This window comes from Chrysochloris asiatica, unplaced genomic scaffold, assembly GCF_000296735.1.
Source record: "Chrysochloris asiatica unplaced genomic scaffold, ChrAsi1.0 scaffold00094, whole genome shotgun sequence".
Taxonomy (NCBI): Eukaryota; Metazoa; Chordata; class Mammalia; order Afrosoricida; family Chrysochloridae; genus Chrysochloris; species Chrysochloris asiatica.
The window spans coordinates 1,036,138-1,059,099 of NW_006408612.1; the positions used below are offsets into that span (position 1 = coordinate 1,036,138).

Genomic DNA, 22,962 nt, shown 5'->3' on the forward strand with positions numbered 1-22,962 from the left:
CATGGCAGTGAGATGATATAAGATGGCATGAATGTAAAACTAAAGTGCACCCATGTAAACTATCATATAATTCACAATAAAACATTAAAAAACAAAAAACAAAAACACTACAAATATCTTAGAAATAACTCAAAGATGCCTAATACCACGTTTATTAACACTGCACTAAAGACTTGATCCCGGTATGGTGCTATGGGTTAATGTACCAGACTCTAGAGTCGTTTGAACTGCAAGGTTGGTGGTTCAAGCTTACCAGCTGCTCCTCGGAAACCCTCCACAGGGTCACTATAGGTTGGAACCGACTCGACAGCAGTTAACAACAACAAAGATGTGATCCAGAGCAGAAATATCAAAAATGAAAGTTTTAAGGCTTAGAAAAGAAAAATAAGTTTTTATTTGTAGATATGATCATCCACATAGAAAACAAAAAGGACTCTAAAGAAAAATGTTTTAAATTATTACAAATTAAAAGATTAGGCATTACGTTAAATGAAATAAATCAGACACAAAAGGGCAAATACTGTATGATCCCACTTGTATGAAATATCTAGAATAGGAAAATGCACAGAGACAAAATTTTATTAGTGGATGACAGGGGGTGGGAGAAGGGGAACATGGAGAATTCTTGCTGACATGGTACTGAGTTTCTATCTGGAGTGATAAAAAACATCTGGGAATGGTGCTCATGGATACATAACATGTTGATGCTATTGTTGAAAAGTGTCGCAAAGTCAGTTCTGACTCACAGTAACCCTGGACAGGGTTTCTGAAGAGCAGCTGGTGGGTCTGAACCGCCAAACTTGTAGTTAGCAGTCCAGTGCTTATCCTACAGCTTATCCTACCAGGACTCTTACACAACATGGCGAATGTATAATGTCACTGAAGTATACACTTAAAAATGTTTAAATTAAAAAATGTTTTTTTATTATGTCTATTTTACCACAATAAAAAATGGGGGGGGGGAACATTGAGCAAAAATATCTGGATACAAGATTATTACACAAAAAGCAAATGCTTTTCATTCTCTGGAAACCAACAGAAAGAAATTACAATTTAAAAAAGGATAATATACACATTTGCATCAAAAACATTTAAAAATAAATCTAACAAAAGATATGCAAAATCTACATGGAGAAAATTATAAAGTTTACATTGAATTTTCATTTAAATTTAATAAAAAATGCTAAAGAGCATATTAAAAAATAGAGCTCTGCCACATTCACAATTATTTCAAATATGTCCACTCATCTAAAATTAATCCACACATTAGATGCAATTAAAATAAAATCTCAACAAATGTGGATGTGACTTACAAAACTGATTCTAAAATTTCTCTAAGGTTTCCAAGGACCATAGCTTAAAAGGGGGAGGTCAGGCCAGCAGAGAGGGATCCCTATCTGTTCAATCACATTATCAAGATTTAATACAAATCTATTTTCCCCTTATTTCTTAGGAATAAAACAATGATGTTTTATTCTAGGTTGAAATGTGCTTAGGTATGTTGTTGTTGTTGTTTTTAAGTGCCGCCGAGTCGCTCCCGACCCATAGCAACTCTGTACAGGGTTTCCAAGGAGCAGCTGGTGATCTTGAACCACCGACCTTGCAGTTCAAACGACTCTGCAGCCTGACACATTAACCCACAGCGCCACACCAGGACTCCATCTGTTCAATCACATTATCAAGATTTAATACAAATCTATTTTCCCCTTCTTCCTTAGGAATAAAACGCTGATGTTTTATTCTAGGTTGAAACGTGCTTAGGTATAAGATCACAAATTTTCCAGATTTCCTTCAGGCAAGAGTTGATCGGTGAGTTGCAAGCCAATGTTCAGAGAAATAACCAAAGAAGCAACACACATTGGTAATGCCCTTTTTATTTTCTTCTCCTCTTTCTCTATTCTGCTTAGAACACAGATTTCTTACCTTTGTGGAACCATCAAAGCTGGGCTGTTCAATTTTGTTGTTCTTTGAAAAAATAAACTGCTAGCTCATTTAAAGCACTGCTGTACTTAAGCTCTTTATTACTAACAGTTAAACACAAGGGTGGGAATACACAAATAAAGCAGTGGACTTCACCAAGGAAGACATTCAGGCAGCCAACAAAGACATGAAGGAATGTTCATGATCATTAGCCACTAGAAAGATGAAAACCAAAACAGTATCTCATACTAACATAACAGCAAAGTTCAAAAAACCAGAAAACAACAAATGCTGGCAAGGGTGTGGAGAGATTGGGACTCTCCTACATTGCTGGTGGGACTGTAAAATGGTTCAGCTACTCTAGAAAATAGTATGGCACTTACTCAGAAAGTTGGAAATAGAAATAACTTATGATATCACAGTAATCACTCTACTTGGTATATATCCACAACAAATACGAGCCAGGACACTAATAGATAAATGCACACCAATATTCATCACAGCACTATTCATAATAGCAAAAAGATGGACACAGCCTAAATCCTCCATCAATGGAAGAAAACAAACTTTAGTACGTACACACAACCTTGAAGAATAATGAGGAATCTGCAAAACACCTCATAAAATGGATGCACCTATGCTGAGTGAAATTAGTCAATCACAAAATGACAAATATTGCATGAGACCATTATTGTAAAAGCTTATGAAAAGGTTTCCATACTAAAATAAACATTCTTTGAGGGTTTTCATGGGAGAGTAATTTTCACTGGCTAGAGGGTAGACAAATGTTACAGTGAGGGTAATATACAATGAGGAGGAAGGCAATACATAAGAAGAGGGAGGGTGATTAACAATGAATATAGGGCAAGACTTAGGGAGGTATGCATGGGCTAAATGGGACAGAAATAAATACTGATTTATATACAACCTTGGAAAACAGAGTTCTGTGAGTAGATAACATGAAGCAAGACATAGGCTGAATAGGTAAAGGAGGGGAAAAAATGTTTGTGTTTGACTTTCTTGTGGATATTGTTTTTCCCTGCCTACTATTGTATAATAAACATTTATGTGTGCTAGAAATGAATATTGGAAATTATGATAACAGAAAGCTTTTGTAAGACCAAGCCCGCCTTTAGCCTATAACTGATTGGATTTGCTAAAAGGGGACTTAGAATTTGCCCAGTGAAACAGGCTCCTTGTTAAGTCTTTGTAGATTGTAGAGTATGGAGCCTTAAGTGGAATCTTGAGCTCTACCTAGACTTTTGAGTTTGGACATTCCCACTTGAAAAGACATGCTGATCAATAGAGAACTGTTGGCGAACAGAAGCTTCTTCTTGAAAGAAAGACATGCAGAAAAAAAAAGCAGACTGGCTGTTTGAATTTCAAGTAAGCTGTTTGCTTTGGAGGCATCAAAGCAAGAAAAGTCAGGCCCTCAGGGAAAGCCCCTTCTAGGACTGATACTCAAAGAGAACCCATGAGCAGTCTAGTATGCTGATGGTGACCATCTGGGTTTACCTGGGGAAAAGCAGCAATGAAGACACACAGGCCTGAGGTTTGACTATTGTCCATTGGCATGCGTTAAGATGAGAGAAAGAAGAAAAAGGGCTGACTTCTCTGAAGTTTAGGAAGATGTGTGAACTCCTGAGACCACAGGCACTTACCTAGCCCCTGGGGCTTAGGGCTGAAAGTGAAGTGGCCAGCTGGTCTGAAGTGCAAGGAGGTACGCATGAACACCCAAACTTGCAACTGGTACTCATCTGACTAACTTGGATGGCTAGTTGACCAAAACACTAACAGAGGAGAATAAAGACGTTTGATACTGTGAACAAGTACAAATTGCTACCATTTGATGAACTAGACTTTTGCTTATGAATGCAGTGACTCAAAATTCCAACCAGGATGGAAGGATTCTTCACATCAAGGAACAACCTTGTTTCCTCAGTGTATTGGTTTGACAGGGATGAGAAACTCAGACATTGGCTATCAAAAATGGGGGGTGGGGGTTGGGACACACACACGCTACAAAGGCATGAAGTGGCTGGTTTACAAGTTTTCTTGAGTGTGCTTAGTTTCAGAATGAAGTGGGTAAGGTAGAACCCCTGCTAAATAGTTTCCCTCTTTTCCATAGGGATCTGATGAAAGGGGATGGGGGATAACAGTGATAGGATTTTATGACTCAATTGTGAGTAACTGTTAGCAGGATTGTGTTTGTCACAATGTAATTGTAGAAGATGTGTAACTAAAAGGGGCGGGGGGGTCTAGTCAACCCTTTGTTTCAAGAACAGATGATCCCAGGACCATCAAATAGGAAGAGCAAGAGGGGAGCATGAGATCACTACCTAGAAAAGTGGCGTCAGCAGAGACAGAAGCAGAGACAATGGCATGGAGAGACAGAGCAGCTGTGAGGCCTAGGCCCATGGACTGAGAAAGGCAGTGTGCATGCAGGCAGGACAGTGGCTGGCAGAATTGGACATTTAAATGATACATATTTTTTGTTTTGTAAGTGAGCATCAAATATTTTTTTGCTTTATTTATTTGTGAAATATAAGATGCATGGAAATGGGGAATCACAGGGAGGAAACAGGATAACTGTTGTTGCAGTGTAAAATTTGCTGAATGTAAAGCTGATGATTTTGTCTTCACCCAATTCATAATAAAAAGTTTAAAAAAAAAAAGGAACATAATAAATAACCCAGAAATGGATCTATTTGCATATATTGAAAATTCTGTTAGAACTGGCTATATAACAATGGACTTTTCATTAAATAGGGTGGATAAATGGTTATCTATAGAGAAAGAGACCTCGATGGCACTTACCACCACAGAGAAAGAAATTAAAATGAAGCTCTATTTCATTTTAATTTCATACCATACCTATAAATAAATTCCAGTGAGATCACCAACTTAAATGGAAAGACCAAACTATAAATCTTTTTAAAAAATAAATACATCTATGGCAATCACTAAAAGACAGCATTAAGAAATATAAAGACAGTTCACAAATTGGGAAAACATTAACCTAGATGACCAACAAATACTGGTGTCAATAGAAAAATGAGCAAAAAACATGATTAGCAGTTTCACAGAAGAAACACATATGGTTAATATTCTTAAAGATGCTCAAAACCATTCGCAAAAAGAGAATAACTAATACAACCATACCACGTTCACTTGATTTGAAAAGTAAAAAATTTAATCTGATTATTTCAAGTGTTAGCAAGGATGATAAACAGTAGTAGTCTTTCTTATCCACAGCTGGTCGGCATGTTAACTTATCCAATACTTGGGGGGAAATGGCATTACAAAGTTAGGTCTAAGACATGCATGCCTGTATTCTGGCTAAGCCTCTCCTAACCATATGCTTAGAGAAATTCTTATACATTTGCCCTAGGGGACATGTATAAGAATATTATTAGAATTGCCTGTATTAGCAAACACTGGAAACAAAAAATTTCACCGAAAGCAAAAAAATTATGGTATAGTCTTCTAATGCCTTACTATACAGCAGTGAAATGAATAAATTAGTTTTGCTAATCAATGTGGATGGCCCTCCTACACATAATGCTCAAGGAAAAAAAGAATCTCTAAATACAGTTTTAATTAAAGTCCCAAAGCAAACTGAAACAATATACAAAGGGTCTTCAAAAATGTATCATATGAAAAACTATGTATGATTTGAAAGTTTTTTGTTTTGCAGCAAAATAAACTCATACTAATTTCTTATAACAAGTGTGAACAGGATCTAGTTTGAGGCACTAAAAAGGGTAAGTTTGAAAAGAATCCCTCCCTACCAGAGCAACACAAACTCTGCTAAACTCAGAGCTAGTACAAACATCAAATTCATGGTGACACTTGGGTGAAAGATGATAAAAGGATAGATACCTTTTACAAAAAGTTTATAATGGCAATGCCCCCAAAGATAGCAGAAGTTTACAAATGGACATAATCTTTTTTGAGAAAGCATAAGAAATTGAAGATGAAATGCCTACAGTAATAGACCACGTACATCAATTTACTAGCAAACAATCTTGTTCATGTAGTAATTGAAAAGGATCACCAATTAATAAGATTAAACATCATAAACACCTTAATGGTTAAGCTCATACAATTTTAGTGAAAAATCAAAGTTGAGCAAACTTTCTGCTTAATGCGTGCTATGACTGTTTCTGCCCAGATCAGCTGCAGACAAGAGCAGAGCTCTCGACGGAAATTTTAAACAAGCAGGAACAAGATCCTGAAGCATTTCTTGGAAGTAAAATCCTGAAGACAAACAACAAAAGCAATGGCTACCAAAAGGTGGGAGCAGTTTAGTCAAAGTTCTGGTCAAGAGGAAAGGTATTGATAACTTTTGGGGATGCTCAAGGCATTTTGCTTGCTGACTATCCTGGAGGGTCCAAGAATGATAATATTTGCTTATGATGGGAGTGTTCTGAGAAAGTTAGCTAAAGCTCTAGCAGAAAAATATGCCTGAAAAAGCTTCACTAGAAAGTCCTCAACCACAACAATGCTATTGCTCATACCTCTCCCTCTCATCAAACAAGGGCAATTTTGAAACAGTTTCAACAGGAAATCATTAGGCGTACACCTGATTTTTGGCTCCATCTTATTTCCTAATCTTAAAAAATATTTAAAGAGCACCCATTTTTCTTCATTTAATAATGTAAAAAAAGACTGCATTGATATGGTTCAATTCCCAGGACCCTGAGGTTCCTTAGGGATGGCCTGAATGACTAGTATCACCATGTACAAAACTGTCTTGACCTTGATGGAACTAATGATGAGAAATAAAGTTCATGTTTTTATATTTTAATTCCATTTTCCCATGAATTTTTGAAGTCCCTTCTCATATTGCTTAGGAATACATACATATATATGCAATAAAACCTAAGGAAACACAAATTCTGAACAGTGGTTAATGGTAAAGGGATAAGAGAGAGAAACAGGATGGCATTAGGAATGGCATACTGGATGTTCTAGTGGGTTGTCAGGTATGATTTAATTTTTTGTTTATATACAGTGGTTCTGAAAAATGGCTTACATTAGGATCATTTGGGTAGTTTTTAAAAGTACCAATACTCATCAACCCCTACACCAGAGCAATTTAATTAAAAAGCTCCTAAGTAGGGTTTGGAGTCCTGGTGTGGCGCTGTGGGTTAATGCACCAGACTACAAACCCACTTGAACTGCAAGGTCAGCAGTTCAAGCTCACTAGATGCTACTCAGAAACCCTATACAGGGTCGCTATGGGTCGGAATTGACTCAATGGCACTTAACAACAGCAAGTAGGGGTCAGGCTGGCTGTTTTAAACAGTGCCCCCACACTTTCCATCTGGTGATTTTTGATGAGTAGCAAGAGATGAGAAACACTGCTTTATATCTTACATTATAGTTATACTTTGGAATGTTTTTTTTTTAAAGTCCCACTGAAAATCTCACAAGACTGTAACGATTGCTTCATTCTGTATAGTTATCAAATGTAAGGTGTTTAATCAATTGACATTGCAACTAACAAGAAATACATATGTCTTAATGATAATTAAGACAAATTTTATATATTTTTTCTATTTCTTCAACTGTTTTTTCAATTTATATTTGATTAATAAAATATTTTTTTACTTTAAAGTTGGTAGTTTCAAGCATGTAAATTATAATACCAAAATATGAAGTTTATTTTTTACCTATAGGATATTTATGTTTTACAATACTAGGTACTTTCTTTCTATAACATTAAAAGTTATACTATTGCACAATAATGTATTCAATTTTTTCCCTCTCCATAAATTACTACTTACCCTGAGCAAATCATCTATACGACCTTCCTTTTTTTCCAGGTCCTGATTTTTATTACTTTCTAATGCTGCTAATTTCATCATTGTGAGATCAGTCTAAATGAATGAAAATGATTTTGTTATCTCTATTACATAAATCAATTGTAATCAAACATAACATTAGATTTCACTGACTTTAAAAAGCAAAATAAATAAGCAAATAAAATTATAAACTGGTCTGTGTGTGTGTGTGTGTGTGTGTGTGTGTGTGTAAGAATATTCCAAAAAGTCTCAGTGCCATTTTAAGCCTTAATAACTTCAGAAGTATAAAATGCTATGAATATTATAAATGTACAAAGAAACATCTGAAAGGTTAATTATTTAACATTGCAGAATACTGATATGTTCCCTCATTACAACTCAATATAATCACTGCCTTGAACTAGACATCACTCTAGTTGATTTTTGAAGTTTCCAAACTTTCATGAGATGCTCGTTGACAGAAAGGATTGCACTCATAATCCTAGCTTCAAGATTATCCAAAGAAGCTTTGATGCAAGAACAGTTTGGATGTGACCCACTTATAATAAATGCAGCAGCCTCATAAAAACATCAATTATATGTACTTAGATGGATGTTTTAAAATAAAAAAATCAGTACACAGAACAGTTTTGTTACTGTTGTTCCATTTATTTTATATGCTTCCACACTGAGTCCTGTTGTAGCATTGTAGGATAAGCACTGGACTCCTAACAGTCATCAGCATGTAAGGACAACATAATGGTAAGCTGGGTGTCTTTAAGTTCCTATCTCTAGAAACGCTTTTTTGTTTTTCTGTTTAGTTAAAGTTAAGCTTCTTGGTTTAATTTTATTTTACAACTGTAGAAAACAGCAAAAATCCTTGCTGTTTATAATAAGAAGTTGCCCACTGGATTTCTTATATAAGTTAGAAGTTTTTAAATTATCATTTACCTGAGTAATTTTAAAGGATAACTGCTTTGGTTGTACAATAGGATGGTCCCCAAAAGCTAATGCAGTAGGAGAAGGGCTATTAGGTCGAACCTAAAAAATATACAGTAAAAGTTTGCCTTAGCATGAGAAAAAAAGTAGATTTCTACTTTACAAAAACTATCCTACATCTCTGAAGATTTCTATCACGATAATATCTGACTTGAAAGTTGAAAATTTAATCACCATTTATACAACAAACATTAATTGAGTACCTCCTACATAAAAACTAGTGAGCAATACAAAGATATAGTCACTGCCCTCTAGGAGCTTACAGATAAGTGCCATCACAAGATAATTCTTAATTCTTCCATGTTATGTAAAGTGAGACCAAAGATACTATTTTAAAACAAAAATACTAAGAACAAATTAAGATGGTTCAAAAAGTACAATGAAAAAGATCTCCAGAGTTATTAGTACCAGAGGTAACCATGAATTGTCAGTTATAACATAAATTTATTAATGCATGTCATGGTGTACCTAGCCACTAGTTAAAAACACATTTATTGAAAACGGATTACAAAATTGCATCTCTTCTAACACTACAACTCTTTATTTAATAAAATTATTGCTGAGTCCAAGTCCTATAAGTTACTTAGGACAAGGCAAGGTATAAAGTGAGTAAGACACATTAAGTATGTGTACAGGAGGTCCTGGATGGTGTCAACAGTTAATGTGGTTGGCTGCTGAGCAACATGGTGAAGGTTCCAGTCCACCCAGAGACACCTCAGAACAAAGAAAGGCCTTATGGATTTTTCTGAAAAAAAAGACACTTGAAAATCCCATAAAGTAGAGTTCTACTGTAATACAACATGGGGTCGCCGTGAGTCAGAATCGACTGATGGCACCTGGTTTTGAAAGACTAAAAGGGGACACAAAGAAATAAAAACAGTATTTGAATAAATAAATAAAATGTGTTCTTTCAAATCTTTAATTCATTTTAAAATGACTGAAAACTAGTGCTATTTTTTTCTGGTTAGATAATGAACTTCTACAAAACCAAAATAGATAAAAAATAGAACCTAATTTGCAAAATCATTAATCTAAAAGAACTATTAACTCAAAGTGCTAGAAACAAAACAAAAAGTTGTAAGATGACTTTTGAGTATAAGCTCCTCCTCCTATGTTGACCTAATAATCCAATTTTGAGTGATGGCTTCCTTCTTCCTTAAGGATTCCCAGAGAGAAATTACACTGGCATTCTAGTGGGTAAGAAAGCTAACTGATGAGAAAGTTTGAATTTAGAAATCAGTGACTGAGTATCAACTGACACAAGAGAATTCATTTTTTGTTCCATTGAATAAGAGCACAAAAGATCACTAATAAGGATTCAACTGACTTCACAGGATGCTTTTTCTTAGAGAAATGCATGATTTACATTAAGTTCTCAATAAAAACAAATTATCAAAGTTATTCAATATTCATAACCTTCTAGACAGACTAAGCATGAAAAAAATAGAAAGGTAAAAACTTACAGATGAGGAAGGAGTGGAATGTGAATGTGAGTTTTGAGGAGAACGGATTGCTGGAGGTATGCCTCTTACTGGACTTGAGCCATTCCCACCCTGGTACTTCAAAAAAGGAAAAGGATACATTATTACTTATTAAGGAAGGTTTAGTTTGTTGTTTGACATGGCAGTGAGAATTCATTTAAATGAACGTTATTTTAAACTAAACCCAGCAGTTACCTGACTGGGTCTACAAAAGGCAAATGCAAAGTCAGTTAAAGCTACGTCCTAAGATTTATTAGAGCATATTGATCACAAGGACATGCCAAAACCAGATCTTGTAAAGACTCTTACTTCTGTCACATTCTGATGATAATGCTCTCCACCCCAAATCTTGGTACAGTTCCTCTACAAATGTCTGTTGAAATAATATGATCCCCAACCACAAGAAACTTTTTATAAGCTTTATATGTAAATGTCAGGGGACACAATCAACTATCCTAAAATGGAATCCATCAGTTAAGATCTGTTAAATATCCTCATGTTCATGGCACGATAAAAAAAAGAATGATATAGACAAGTCTCTTCAGTAAAACTGCACAAACTCTAATGAAATCCAATTATTTCTTATAATGTATCTGAGTTAGCTGCATATGAAGAGAAGCCATCTAACCAACTCGTTTCTCATGATTCTGTACAATGGATGAAAGGTGAGAGCAATCTGTCCTCGCAGGGTACAGTTTATAATCCATTTAGTAATTTTTGTTTCATTAATTACTTAACTATTAGAGAAGGGGAGTCCCAGGGTGGCACAGTAGGATAAGCACTGAACTGCAAACCACAGAGTCAGCAAGTCAAACTTACCAGCCGTTCCTCAAAAACCCTATCCAGGGTGACTATGAGTTGAAACTGATTTGATGGCACAAAATAACACAACATAGTGCCTAGTATAATGCCTGGCACATATTAGGCATTTAAAATATTTGTTTCTTTAAGTGATCCCACCTGACTAAACTTCTTAATGACATTAAAAATGAGTGACTGATACCGACACTTCAAATGAAGAGCATCATCTTGTGGTCACCAGTTTTAACTTAGTTCTTTAAACTCAAGAAAGAAAAACAATGGAATGGGGATAAAAACAATCCAGCCCTTCCTCTAATCAGCCAATTCTGTTCTTAGTCTCAAGTATACATATATATTTTTCAACTGAGTAAATCAATGCTTGTTGTTCCAAAAATTACATTAATTACTTGGAATTAGTAGCCAACCTAGTGTGGCGCTGTGGGTTAATGCAGCAGACTGTAAAGCCGTTTGACCTGCAAGGTCAGTGGTTCAAGCTCCTTGGAAACCCTATACAGGGTCACTATGGGTCAGGATCAACTAGACAGCACTTAACAACAACAGTGTTTCTATTTAAAAATAAGTAAACAAACATTCTAAATTGGGTAAGAGACTATAAATTCACATCTCTATCATATCTAATCTCCATACAAAGGGCTCAAATAGTATGATAAAGCCTTGATTGACAGGAGAAAGAACTCTGAGCTGGTACACTTGAAATTCAACTCTTTGCTCTTCTATTTAGAAATTGCCTTTAGGTGAGGCACTTTACATCCTTTAATTTCTTCAATTGTAAAACAGGACTACCTATACACCACCTTTGCCTACCTCATGGGTTGTTATAAGAGTAAAATTTAACATTTTTAGACAAGGATATCATTTAGTACTAAAGTTCTGCTCTAATCAAGCAGCTTATCTCTGAAGACCTTGTGCTTCAAAGAAATTATTTTCAGCTCACAGCAAAATTCTACAGAATTAGGAAATGGAGATATTCCTCAATGAACTTACTTCAAAATAGTCGCTAATTTTGTGGCCACGTCCCCCAATACTTTTTCCTAAAATATAAAAATAAAATAGTTTATGGATTACCAATCATGACTACCATATACAACATCACAAAAAGAATGTGCCAAACAATTCCCCTAACACATGTAAAAATGATCTATTTAATAAAAAGATAATATATGATATTTTAGCTGGGTAATAATGGGAATCCAGATATTAGGAGTATTTAGAGGGTCAAATATCAATTTCAGAAATAAAAAATCAACTAGTATTTTAACAGCAACATGTTAAATTTCCCAAATATAGGAGAATCAAATAAATATGTTAGACTAAAAAATCACTTGCTTTCAAGTTATTTTATTCACTTCAGTTATGGTTATTAATTTCATAAAGGTTAAAGGAATAAATGAAAAGGCAAGTAGCAACTGCATAACTGATAAACTAATTCACACCTGCAAACAAAAATTAAAAATAGTTTGATTAGCAGAAACCACAATCTCTGTCAAACTGACAACAATGTAATTCCATATAAATGCCACTTTGCAAAATAAATTTTAATTTTCTAATAAAACAGATTTTATATATTGTTCTTATAAAGTCATTATGATTAAGTGAATATCAGGTCAGTAACAGATCACAATATTCTTTTACTAAAAGTTCTGCTTTTAAAAAAATGTGCTATCAGTTTTATAAATATTAAATTAATAAGAACTTGCTAAGAAGATTTCTTTTTTTTTTTTTTTTTTTTTTGAGGGTGGGAATGGCACTCATCCATCCCTGGGAGTCCTGGTGTTTTGTTGTAGGAGGTTCCCTGATTCAAACCCACCAGAAACTCCTTGGAAACCCTCCCTATACAAGGTTATTATGAGTTAGAAGTGACTCAAAAGCATTTAACAACATCCAACCTTAGTTGGAACAATATAGATTATATACTTTAAGTTACACAATTGTTACTGTGACGTGCCATGGTGTTGGTTCCAACTCATAGCGACCCTGTATAGAGTTTTCAAGAATTGGCTGGTGAGTTTGCACAGCTGACCTTGCGGTTAGCAGTCTAGTGTTTATAATGCCACACCAAGGCTCAGGTCTATTTAAGTTATAATAGAGAAATTAATTGTACCATACAGTGAAAAAAGTACACAACATAAATATATACATGTATCCATCCAATGGTTACTGTTGTTGACTAGTGTAGTTGAGTAGGTTTCTGACTCATAGCAAACCTGTAAAGGGTTTCCAAGGATTTGAACCACCAACCTTGCAGTTCAAACTGACCTTGAGGTTCATTGCCACACCAGGACTCCATACTCAATACTCATTTGTTTATATAGATATAGAGAGAGAGCTCTGGTAGCGTAGTAGTTACAAATCGGGCTGCTGATCTCACGGTCAGCAGTTCGAAACTACCGGCTGTTCCGTGGAAGAAAGATGAGGCTTTCTGCTTCTGTAAAGATTTACAGCTTCGGAAACCCTGTACAGGGGTCGCTATGAATTGGAATAGACTCCACGGCACATCACAACAACAACATGTATGTGTGTGTACGTATATATATGTATATATGTGTGTGTATATACATATATATTGAATCATTCATTTATGTTATTTAATACTTTTTGAGTGTTTATTATATGCCAGGCACTGGTTTGCAGTACACAAAAATCACTCAGATAACAAAAATTAATAAAATTTCAATGACCTTGGAACAGAGTAGAAGGATGGCACTGTAAGCAATGACGGCTAACCGCAAGGTCAGCAGCTCAAACCTACCAGCTGCTCCTTGGAAAGCCTTTTGCAGGGTTGCTATGAGTCAGAACCAATTCGAAGGCACTTAACAACAATAATTACTCAGGACTATAAATGTTATCTAAATTTTTGAAAATAGTTCTGTACAGATTTATTTATAGGTCAGGGAGGACTGTGTTGAACAACTTTACTGGAGATTCTGAAGAAATGTTTTTTGTTTTGTTTTGTTTTTTAAGAGGAAACAGTTGTTTGGACTGCGTACTAAGAAGCTATTTTCCTAATTCTTCCCTAACTGGACCCAGATTTTTGTTCCTTTATTTATTAGTCCATGGACTTTCGGGGAAGCTGACTCCCATCCAGTCTCTGTTCTCAATTCCCTTAACTCCTTATCAGAAATTCTATTTTTGTTTAGGTATTCTCCTCCAAAGGGAAGCATTATCCCTGATTTTTTAAAGGATAGTAACACCTCTGTTGCACAAAACTGGTTTTTGAATGCACACATGACCCAATTTGGCCCAATACAATGACAGGAAACATTTGCTTTGGACTTGAAGGAAAGAAACTGCCTTGTCCTTTAGGAAATGAAACACAGAAAGCCAGCCTCTCTCTAAAGCAAACATGATCAAGAAAACTGAAACTAGCAAATCCAATTACAACTGGCCGTCATCCTAAAACCCTGAGATAATCAGACAATTCTAGACAGAGAAAAAATGTGGGTCCTTAAAGATAGAGGTTGGGGATTTCGTAAGGTAGTGATGAGAACCAAAAGACTATTAAGTAAGAGTCCTCAGAAATTCAAATACCAATTTCAGAAATCCAAACTAATCAATTTCAATTATTGGAACAAACCTTAGTTGAGAGCTTGCTTTAAAGTATGATTTTTATATGTGCATTGCAAGCACTGCAACTAATATATTACACTAAATAAAGCTCCAAGTCCACGAGCCACAATAAGGGGGAACTAAACTGAGACCAAAAAAAGCTCAACATGCAGAGATGAAGTGTACTACACACCTAAAAAAAAGGTCCTAGAATAACTTAGCCCTCTTCTTTCAAAAACATGTTGTTAGGTGCCATCGAGTCGATTATGACTCAGAGAGACCCTGTATAGGATTTCCAAGGAGCAAGTGGTAGTCTGAACAGCAGACCTTGCATTCTTGTGGTCAAACACTTTATCCTACAGTGCCACACCAGAACTCTAAAAACACAGTTGTTGCAAATATAGTCCTCAACTCCAGTGTCATTGATAAACCAGTAAGTCAAGGGTTCGTAGCCCTAGACCTTATGGCTAAAAATTGGCTCCAACACTTGTTACATTATGTTTAACACCATCATTACACATAATTCAATAACCTAATTTATTATACTTAATTGACTAATTACTGCTCAAATTAAATGATAGTATCATATTGCTCCCAGTACATATGATTTTGTAGTCTAATGAAAATAATTTCAGTAGCTTATTTATAAACATGATGGTGTCTTAAGTTAAGAGCCGCTGTCCAGTCAGTTCCAACTTATAGTAACCCTGTGTAGAGTTTCCAAGGTACGGCTGGCAGGTTTGAACCACCAACCTTGTGGTTCAAACTGACCTTGCTGTCCAGTGCTTTATCCTGTAGCACCACATCAGGTAGTCTCCCTTAATTATTTGTTATATGTTGTTAAGTGCCATTGAGTCAGTTTTAACTTTTAGCAAAACTGTATAGGGTTTCCAATAAGCAGCTGGTGAACTGACTACCTTGTGGTTAGCAGTCCAGTGCTTATCCTATAGCAATAGACAAGGACTCCATATATAGCCTTTTTAAAATGGAAGGAGTTAATAGCTTGGATACCTGCTTTAAAGTGAGATCTAAAGCTTTTATTCAAAAGAAGAAACATTTTAATACCACAATTCATATAAAGTGAGACAATGAAAGGTCATATGATAATGCTTCCCAGATTTGGGTATACTTGCTTTTCTAGTACTCAAAAACCTCAAGAGAAATGTCAAAAAGCCTAAAAATCATAACCATAGGCTAAGTGGTACAAAAAGATTACAATTGCATTTTATTATCACTTCTTATGCAAAGTGTATTCCTAACTGAATTTACTTTATTATAACTGCAGAAATTACATAATAGCTATGGAGCCCACAATAAAAAACAACAACAAAAAACCACATGAAATCACATTATTTTACAATTAAAATATTGATGAAAATTCAGAACGACTCATTGTAAACACCTATTGGGCTGTGAAGGAAGAGTTTCTTTCACTTACCCTGACTACTTTCATTCTGGGTTTCGGCTTTTCTCTTTCTTCCCCTGGATGATTCCGAAGGTTTTTTTTCTGGTGTCTACAGAAAGCAAGTTAACAGAGTTTTAAATTATAGTTTTTAACATGTAACATTTTCCAGTTAAAAGGGAAAAAAATCCAAGATCAAAAATTGTGTTTGTTCATTGGCGCTGATGGGATGTAAATGTTAAGTTACTTATATATACTTTAAAAAATACAACTCCTATTATGTATGTTTTCCACAATTCAAGTACAGAAGAACTTGTACATATTACCCAAAATTCACATGTACAAAATTTGACTTGTGGTGGATGAAAATCTGGGCATAATTAGTTTTTAACAGAGCCCTTCAAATTCTTAAAAGGATGGGGATGGAGAGAAAAATCACCTTAATTTTTTCCTATTAGTTTTCTATTAGCTACACATTTAGTTTTTTAAAAAAGTAAACCTGGATGAAACAAGAGCAGAACACAATCCTCAAATATATATAATTCTAGCTACTAAAAACCATTCATCTCACTGCCTGGCAATTACTATCTAACAACAATTAAACCAAACTTGTAGATGATGCCCAAGGATCAGAAGTATACATAAATTTCACTGGAACACAGCCACACTTATTATTATATGTACTGTCTGTGACTGCTTTCACACTATAATGCCAATAGTGAGTAGTTGCAACAGAGACCGCGTAGCCCACAAAGTCTAAAATTTATTATATAGACTCTACAGAAATGGTTTACAGAGCCTGATGTAGATGTTGGTTCTGTTCCCAAATTACAGGTTTGCTCTCTTAACTAATAGTGTTTTCTCATCAGGCTAACATAAGTAGTTTTTGTGGATCTAGACAGACTGTTGTTGTACTTAATCAAAACACTGCTGAAGAGCAGAAGCCATGACACAAGGCGTTCAAATCCTAGAAGCTTATTAAATACCTCTAGTGCTAGAACAATTCCTAAACTTAGTAGGAAAGCTCAACAAATATTTGAATGAACAAATGACTGGATGAATGAATCATATCAGAGAACTTAAATCTCTTAAAGTATGTAGTTCTCAAATAAAGAAGGAACTCGATCCAATATTTGATCTGCGATTAAATATAGCATGAATGATGATTTATAACCTCACTCAATACAGGGTTCGCTATGAGTCTAAGCCAACTTGATGGCACTAACACCACCAAAAACAAGTATTCCTTTAAGGGGGGAGGGGAGGGGCCTAAGGGCACAGACTTTAAATGCTCAGCTGCTAACTGAAAGGTTGATGATTCAAACTTAGCAGCTGCTCTGCCAGAGAAAGATGTAACGATGATTACAACCTAGGAAACCCTATGAGGCACTTCCATTATGCTCTGGAGGGTCACTAGGAGTCAGAATTAGTAGATGGCTGTGGGTGTATTAGTGTTCTTTTAGGCATTTTGTATCATTTTAAGTTCTCTCACTTCTATCGTGCCAACAAGATAACAGTTTTGGAGAAGAGTTTTATCTTCCCCCTCTAGAATAAGCACTGGACCCTGAATCACAAAATTGTTGTTCCAAACCCATCAGCTGCTCCCTGAAAACCCTACGCAGGGTCATTATGAGTTGGAATCAACTCGAAGGCACATAACAGAAACAATCTGGCATATATTTGTTATTCAATAAATACATGAATGACTATTACACAACTTAATTCATGGTAACCCTGCAGTATGGTAACCATGATTCAAATCCAGTTCTGCATCATTCCAAGGTCCAAATATTATTTTACCTCTATGTGACAATATATATCCCGGAAGATTGACCTGAATCGATCAACTATATAAAAATATTCCAAAATTTTACCTAAATTTGTAAGCAAAATTGGCTATATCCAGTAAATTGAGTATATATTTCATATCACAAACTAGGGATTTTAAAGAAATCCTTTCTAATTAGGCAATCTACTCAGGAAGTAGGTTAATGCATAAACAACAATTAGTGAAGGCAATTAATCTGTTTTATTTGTCAACACTATCAAACTCAAAACTTCAACAATAACCTATCTTCTATTGTCCTAGGAATAAAATATTATCAAGTTAAAAATTCTAAGTTCACATTTAGATAAAGAACACTCAACCTACAAAACAAAAGAGGATTCCTAAATATTAGTTTATTCATATTCTTCCCAACTTAAATCTGTTTTAAAAAAAAATACAATTTAAAAAACTTTTCATTGTGAATTGGGTGAAGGTTTACAGATCAGTCTTCCGCTCAAAAATTCCTATTAACTTTGTTTCATGTCATTGATTACAAGTCCAAGGTAACATCACTTATTCCACTTCCTATGTTTCCTGTTTCCATTCCTCCTTCTTTACTAACTCTTTTGAACTTTGTCCTTAGGTGACTGCTGTCCTTCTGATCTCAAATGGCTGATTATTCTAACAAGTGGGTACTTCCTTAGTGCTACTATTCCCCTTTATTATTTGGGTGAAAATTGAGCCAAAAAGCTGAGTTCAGTTCCAGACCTTTAGGATGGATAAGGGTCATAGTCTTAACAGTCTCTATCAAACCAGTACGCCTAGTTTTTAAAACATACAGTTTAAGGTCAAGAAAATAAGATTTTTTTCAGAAGTTGAACAATTTACAAAAAAGGGAGGAGGAGATACAGTATATGAAGAAATTTTCAAATATATTTGGGATAACATTCAATGCACACTTCACTGGATATATAATAAGGATATATACACATAAACATGTAAGATAAGCACTGGACTACTAACCACATGGCCAGTGGTCCAAAGCTACCAGGCAATCCTTGAAAACCTTACACAAGTCGTTATGAGTTAGAACCAACTCAACAACACAAAACAAATTACTTAAAAGCTTTATTTCCCAAGGCAAATTTTCCTTAAGTTTCAAATTACCTGGGCTGAGGAAGTGAGACAAGTCTTTAAGGAAAAAGACCACTATGTTTTTAAAAAAGATAAATGCATCCTTAGTATCAGCAAAAAAAAAAACAAGAAACAAATAATTAAGAAAACAATTCAATTTACAATACCAACGAAGGGAATAAGTTCAACCAGGCATGTGAAAGACCTGTATACTACAAACAATAAAACATTGCTGAAAGAAATTAAAGATCTAAATAAATGGAAAGACACTCATGTTCAATGACTGGAAGATTTATTATTGTTAGAATATCCATATTACCCAAACTAACCTACAGACTTAACACTACCCTGTATCAAAAGCCCAACACACTCTTTGCAGATATGTTAAAGTTGATCCTCAAATTTATATGACATTTCAAGGGGCCCCAAGTGTCAAAACAATCTTGGAAAAAAGTAAGAAGGCTCTGAAGTACTAAAATACACTAAAGCAACAGTAATAAAACACTGTGGCATTTACATAAGGATAGGCATATTGATCAATGGGCTAGCATTCAGAGTCCAGAAATAAGCCCACATATCTTTGGTCAGTTGATTTTTGATGAGCGTGCCAAGTCCCTTCGATATGGAAAGAACAGCTTCCTCACCAGTGTTGAATAACTGTATCTCCCTGTGCAAAATAATAAAGTTGGACCCAGACCTCACACCATACATAAAAATAAGCTCAAAATGGATCAGCGACCTAAATATAAAAACTAAAACCATACAACTCTTAGAATGAGACTTCCTGAAGAGGAAATGTCACTTATTTTGCAAGTTCTACAGTTAATTTGTAAGTTATTAGGACAGAAGCTGTTTATTACTTAACACTTAACATGATTGAATTTTTGAGACATAAAAGTACACAGGTATTTGCAATGACAGGTAGAAGTTATAGCCATGCAGACAAAACAATTCATTGGACACTTATTGACATTTAGTGAGTACCCTTTATATATATGTTAGGTGCTGTACTTCTCTACATTCTAGGTCATCAATATTGCCATCACCAACCCTTTGGCAGATGTACATTAGATTTGAATTTAAATAAGCAACTCCCACGTAAGTAGCTCTGGTAACGTAGTGGTTACAAGTTGGGCTGCTAACCTCAAGGTCAGCAGTTCACAAATACCAGCCGTTTCATGGGAGAAAGACAAGGCTTTCTGCTATGAAAAGTTTTACAACCTGGGAAACCCTATACAGAGTCACTACGAGTCGGAACTTACTTGAGAGCACTTAACAACAACATATACATACATGGAGTCCTGGTGTAGTGCTTTAAGATAAGCACTGGATTGCTAAAAACTAGGCTGGCAGTTCAAATCCACCAGTGCTCCTTGAAAAGCCTATAAGGGTCACTGTGAGTTAGAACTGACTCTTTGGCACTTAACACCAACAAAACATACATACACTTAACACCAACAAAACATACATACATATGATAAATACTGAACTGCAAACCACAAGGTCTGTGGTTCAAGCTGCTGGACAGGAGAAAGATGAGAATTTCTGTACCAACCGAGATTTAAAAGCCTCAGAAATGCTATGAGCTGTAACCAACTCAAAGGTACTTAATGACAACAACATATACATGAGCTCTGGTTTGGTGCTCTAAGTTCCACACTGGATTGGTATCTTCAACGTCGGCAGTTCAAACCTACCAACTACAAACTCTATACAGGGTCATTATGGATTGGAACCGACTCCACTGCACTTAACAATTACGATATATATATACACACACACACACACACACATTTGGATAAAACACAATGTTGTTGTTAAGTGTCTTGGAGTCTATTCTGACTCACAGCAAACCTGTATGGGGTTTCTGAGGCTGCAAATCTTTGCAGGATCAGAAAATCTCATCATTCTCCCACAGAGTGGCTGGGGGGCTCACACAGTCCAGTGCTTTTCCTACAGAGCCATCATGCTATGTAAAATTGTATATGTGTAAATATATGAAATTGGACTGCTCACCGCAAGGCCAGGGGCTCAAACTCACCAGCTGCTGATTGGAAACCCTATACAGGATTCCTGAGTCAGAACTGAGTGGACAGCACTCAACAACAACATTTATGCATTACAAAACTCAAAGAAACCAATGTTTGACAATTCTCCTAAGTCACTCATTTGTATATGGACTATTTGGGGATTTAAAACCAGGGTGGGGTGTGTATACATATAGGATATGTAGAAATTCACTCAGTATTTAATGTAAGCACTGGACTGCTAAACAACAAACCCACCAGCCACCCCTCAGAAACCCTATGCAGAGTCGCTATTCGTCGGAACAGACTCGATGGCACATAACAACAACAAACAAGATAGCTTACCACTGAGAAAAAGTTCGGTCATATCTGAAGCTTTCAAATGGTACTAGAAATTCTTAGAGGAGAGGAGATTGTGTCTCAAAAGTCAATATGGGGACAAAGAAGAGACACACCTATCTCATTCTCCACCCTTGTACTGCAAACAGAGCATCTTTTATATTTTAATACAATTCTACATGAGATTTCCTTTGAAGAAAGGGGTTAGTGGTTTTAAAAAGGTTTGATAAGCCATTATTCATGATCAATGACTTCCTTGAAAACATCCAGGGCACATTCACTTTAAATATGCATAAGGGATAAATGTGCATATACCAGTATCTTATATATTAATGCTTTCTTTAATATTGTCATTGTTTTCTTTTGTTCTCTGTTCTTTCTCAACTCAAGTATTGTTGTTGTTAAGTGCCATCAAGTTGGTTCCAACTCATAGCGACCCTGTACTGGCTTTCTGAGGAGGAGCTCGTGAGCTTGAACCGCTGACCTTGTGGTTCTAACAGACCTTGCAGTCAAGTGCATTAGCCCACAGTGCCACACCAGGACTAAAGTTTTACTGTACTATAATTGGACCACAATTTTTAAGTGCTGTTGACTCAGTCCCAACCCATAGAAACCCTGTATAAGGCTCCTGAAGAGCAGCTGGTGAGCCTGAACCGCTGACTTTGTGTTTCAAATCAACCTTGCAGTCCACCACATTAACCTACAGCACCACACCAGGACTCCATTGACCATAATAAGGATTAATATAATCTGAATGGCAAAATAAATAGGATTTGACTTTAAACTAAAGATGCAAACGATGCAATAAAATATAAAAAGGCAGAGAATTAAGACATATGGCGGGATAGTGTTTAAGAGAGAACAGAGAATGAAGAAACTGGTACTCGTTCAATCAATTTAGCTTTGTAAGTACTAGATCTGTAATTATACCCAAGACTCTTGTTTGATTATTCTGGCATTTAAATGTTCTAAGATATCAGTATGGATTTATACAGTATTTTCTAACAGTTTAAAAGTTATTCAAATAACAGAGACAAATTTAAAGGACTCAAGAGATATCCGTGATATAATTAATGTTGCAAGTTCACTAGGAATTTTAGTCAGTGATTATTAAACAAAATTGTAATACCTAATCCAGTGATGCTTTAGTTTATCTTAAAAGAAATTTTCTTCAGTAGGAGCTCTGGTAGCGTAGTGGTTACTAATTGGGCTGTGAATCACAAGGTCATCAGTTCGAAACTACCAGCTGCTCCAAGGGAGAAAGATGAGGCTTTCTGCTCCCATAAAGATTTATAGCCTCAGAAACCCTGTACAGGGTCGCTATGGGTCCGAACCGACTCCACGGCACACAACAACAATAATAAAGGAGCTCTGGTAGCGTAGTGGTTACAAATTGGAATGCAAACCGCAAAGTCAGCAGTTCGAAACTACCAACTGCTCCAAGGGAGAAAGATGAGGCTTTCTGCTCCCGTGAAGATTTACAGCCTCGGAAACTCTGTGCAAGGTCGCTATGGGTCGGAACCGACTCAATGGCACTTAACAACAACATAAAGGAGTTCTGGTAGCGTAGTGGTTAAGAATGGGGCTGTGCCGAGACTGCAAATTCCAAAAAGGCAAGTTCCCCACCACCAAAAAAAAAAAGGCTAAAGAAGATAGAGAGAAACACTGTTAACTGATGATATATGGAGGGGATAATAATCAATGTAATGAAACAAGCTATATGAATGGTTGAATG

General features: G+C 35.8%; 1 protein-coding gene across 1 annotated transcript in view; it reads right to left on the minus strand.

The window, feature by feature from the left end:
• The window catches only part of TLK1 (tousled-like kinase 1), a 174,194-nt gene that overhangs the window by 72,742 nt on the left and 78,490 nt on the right, over positions 1-22,962 (minus strand). The window contains exons 4-8 of the mRNA XM_006866616.1: positions 15,996-16,071; positions 11,996-12,042; positions 10,172-10,267; positions 8,661-8,750; positions 7,713-7,805 (exon numbers count right to left, since the gene is read on the minus strand). Coding sequence (XP_006866678.1) covers positions 7,713-7,805; positions 8,661-8,750; positions 10,172-10,267; positions 11,996-12,042; positions 15,996-16,071 — 402 coding nt within the window. The remainder of the gene's footprint in view (positions 1-7,712; positions 7,806-8,660; positions 8,751-10,171; positions 10,268-11,995; positions 12,043-15,995; positions 16,072-22,962) is intronic.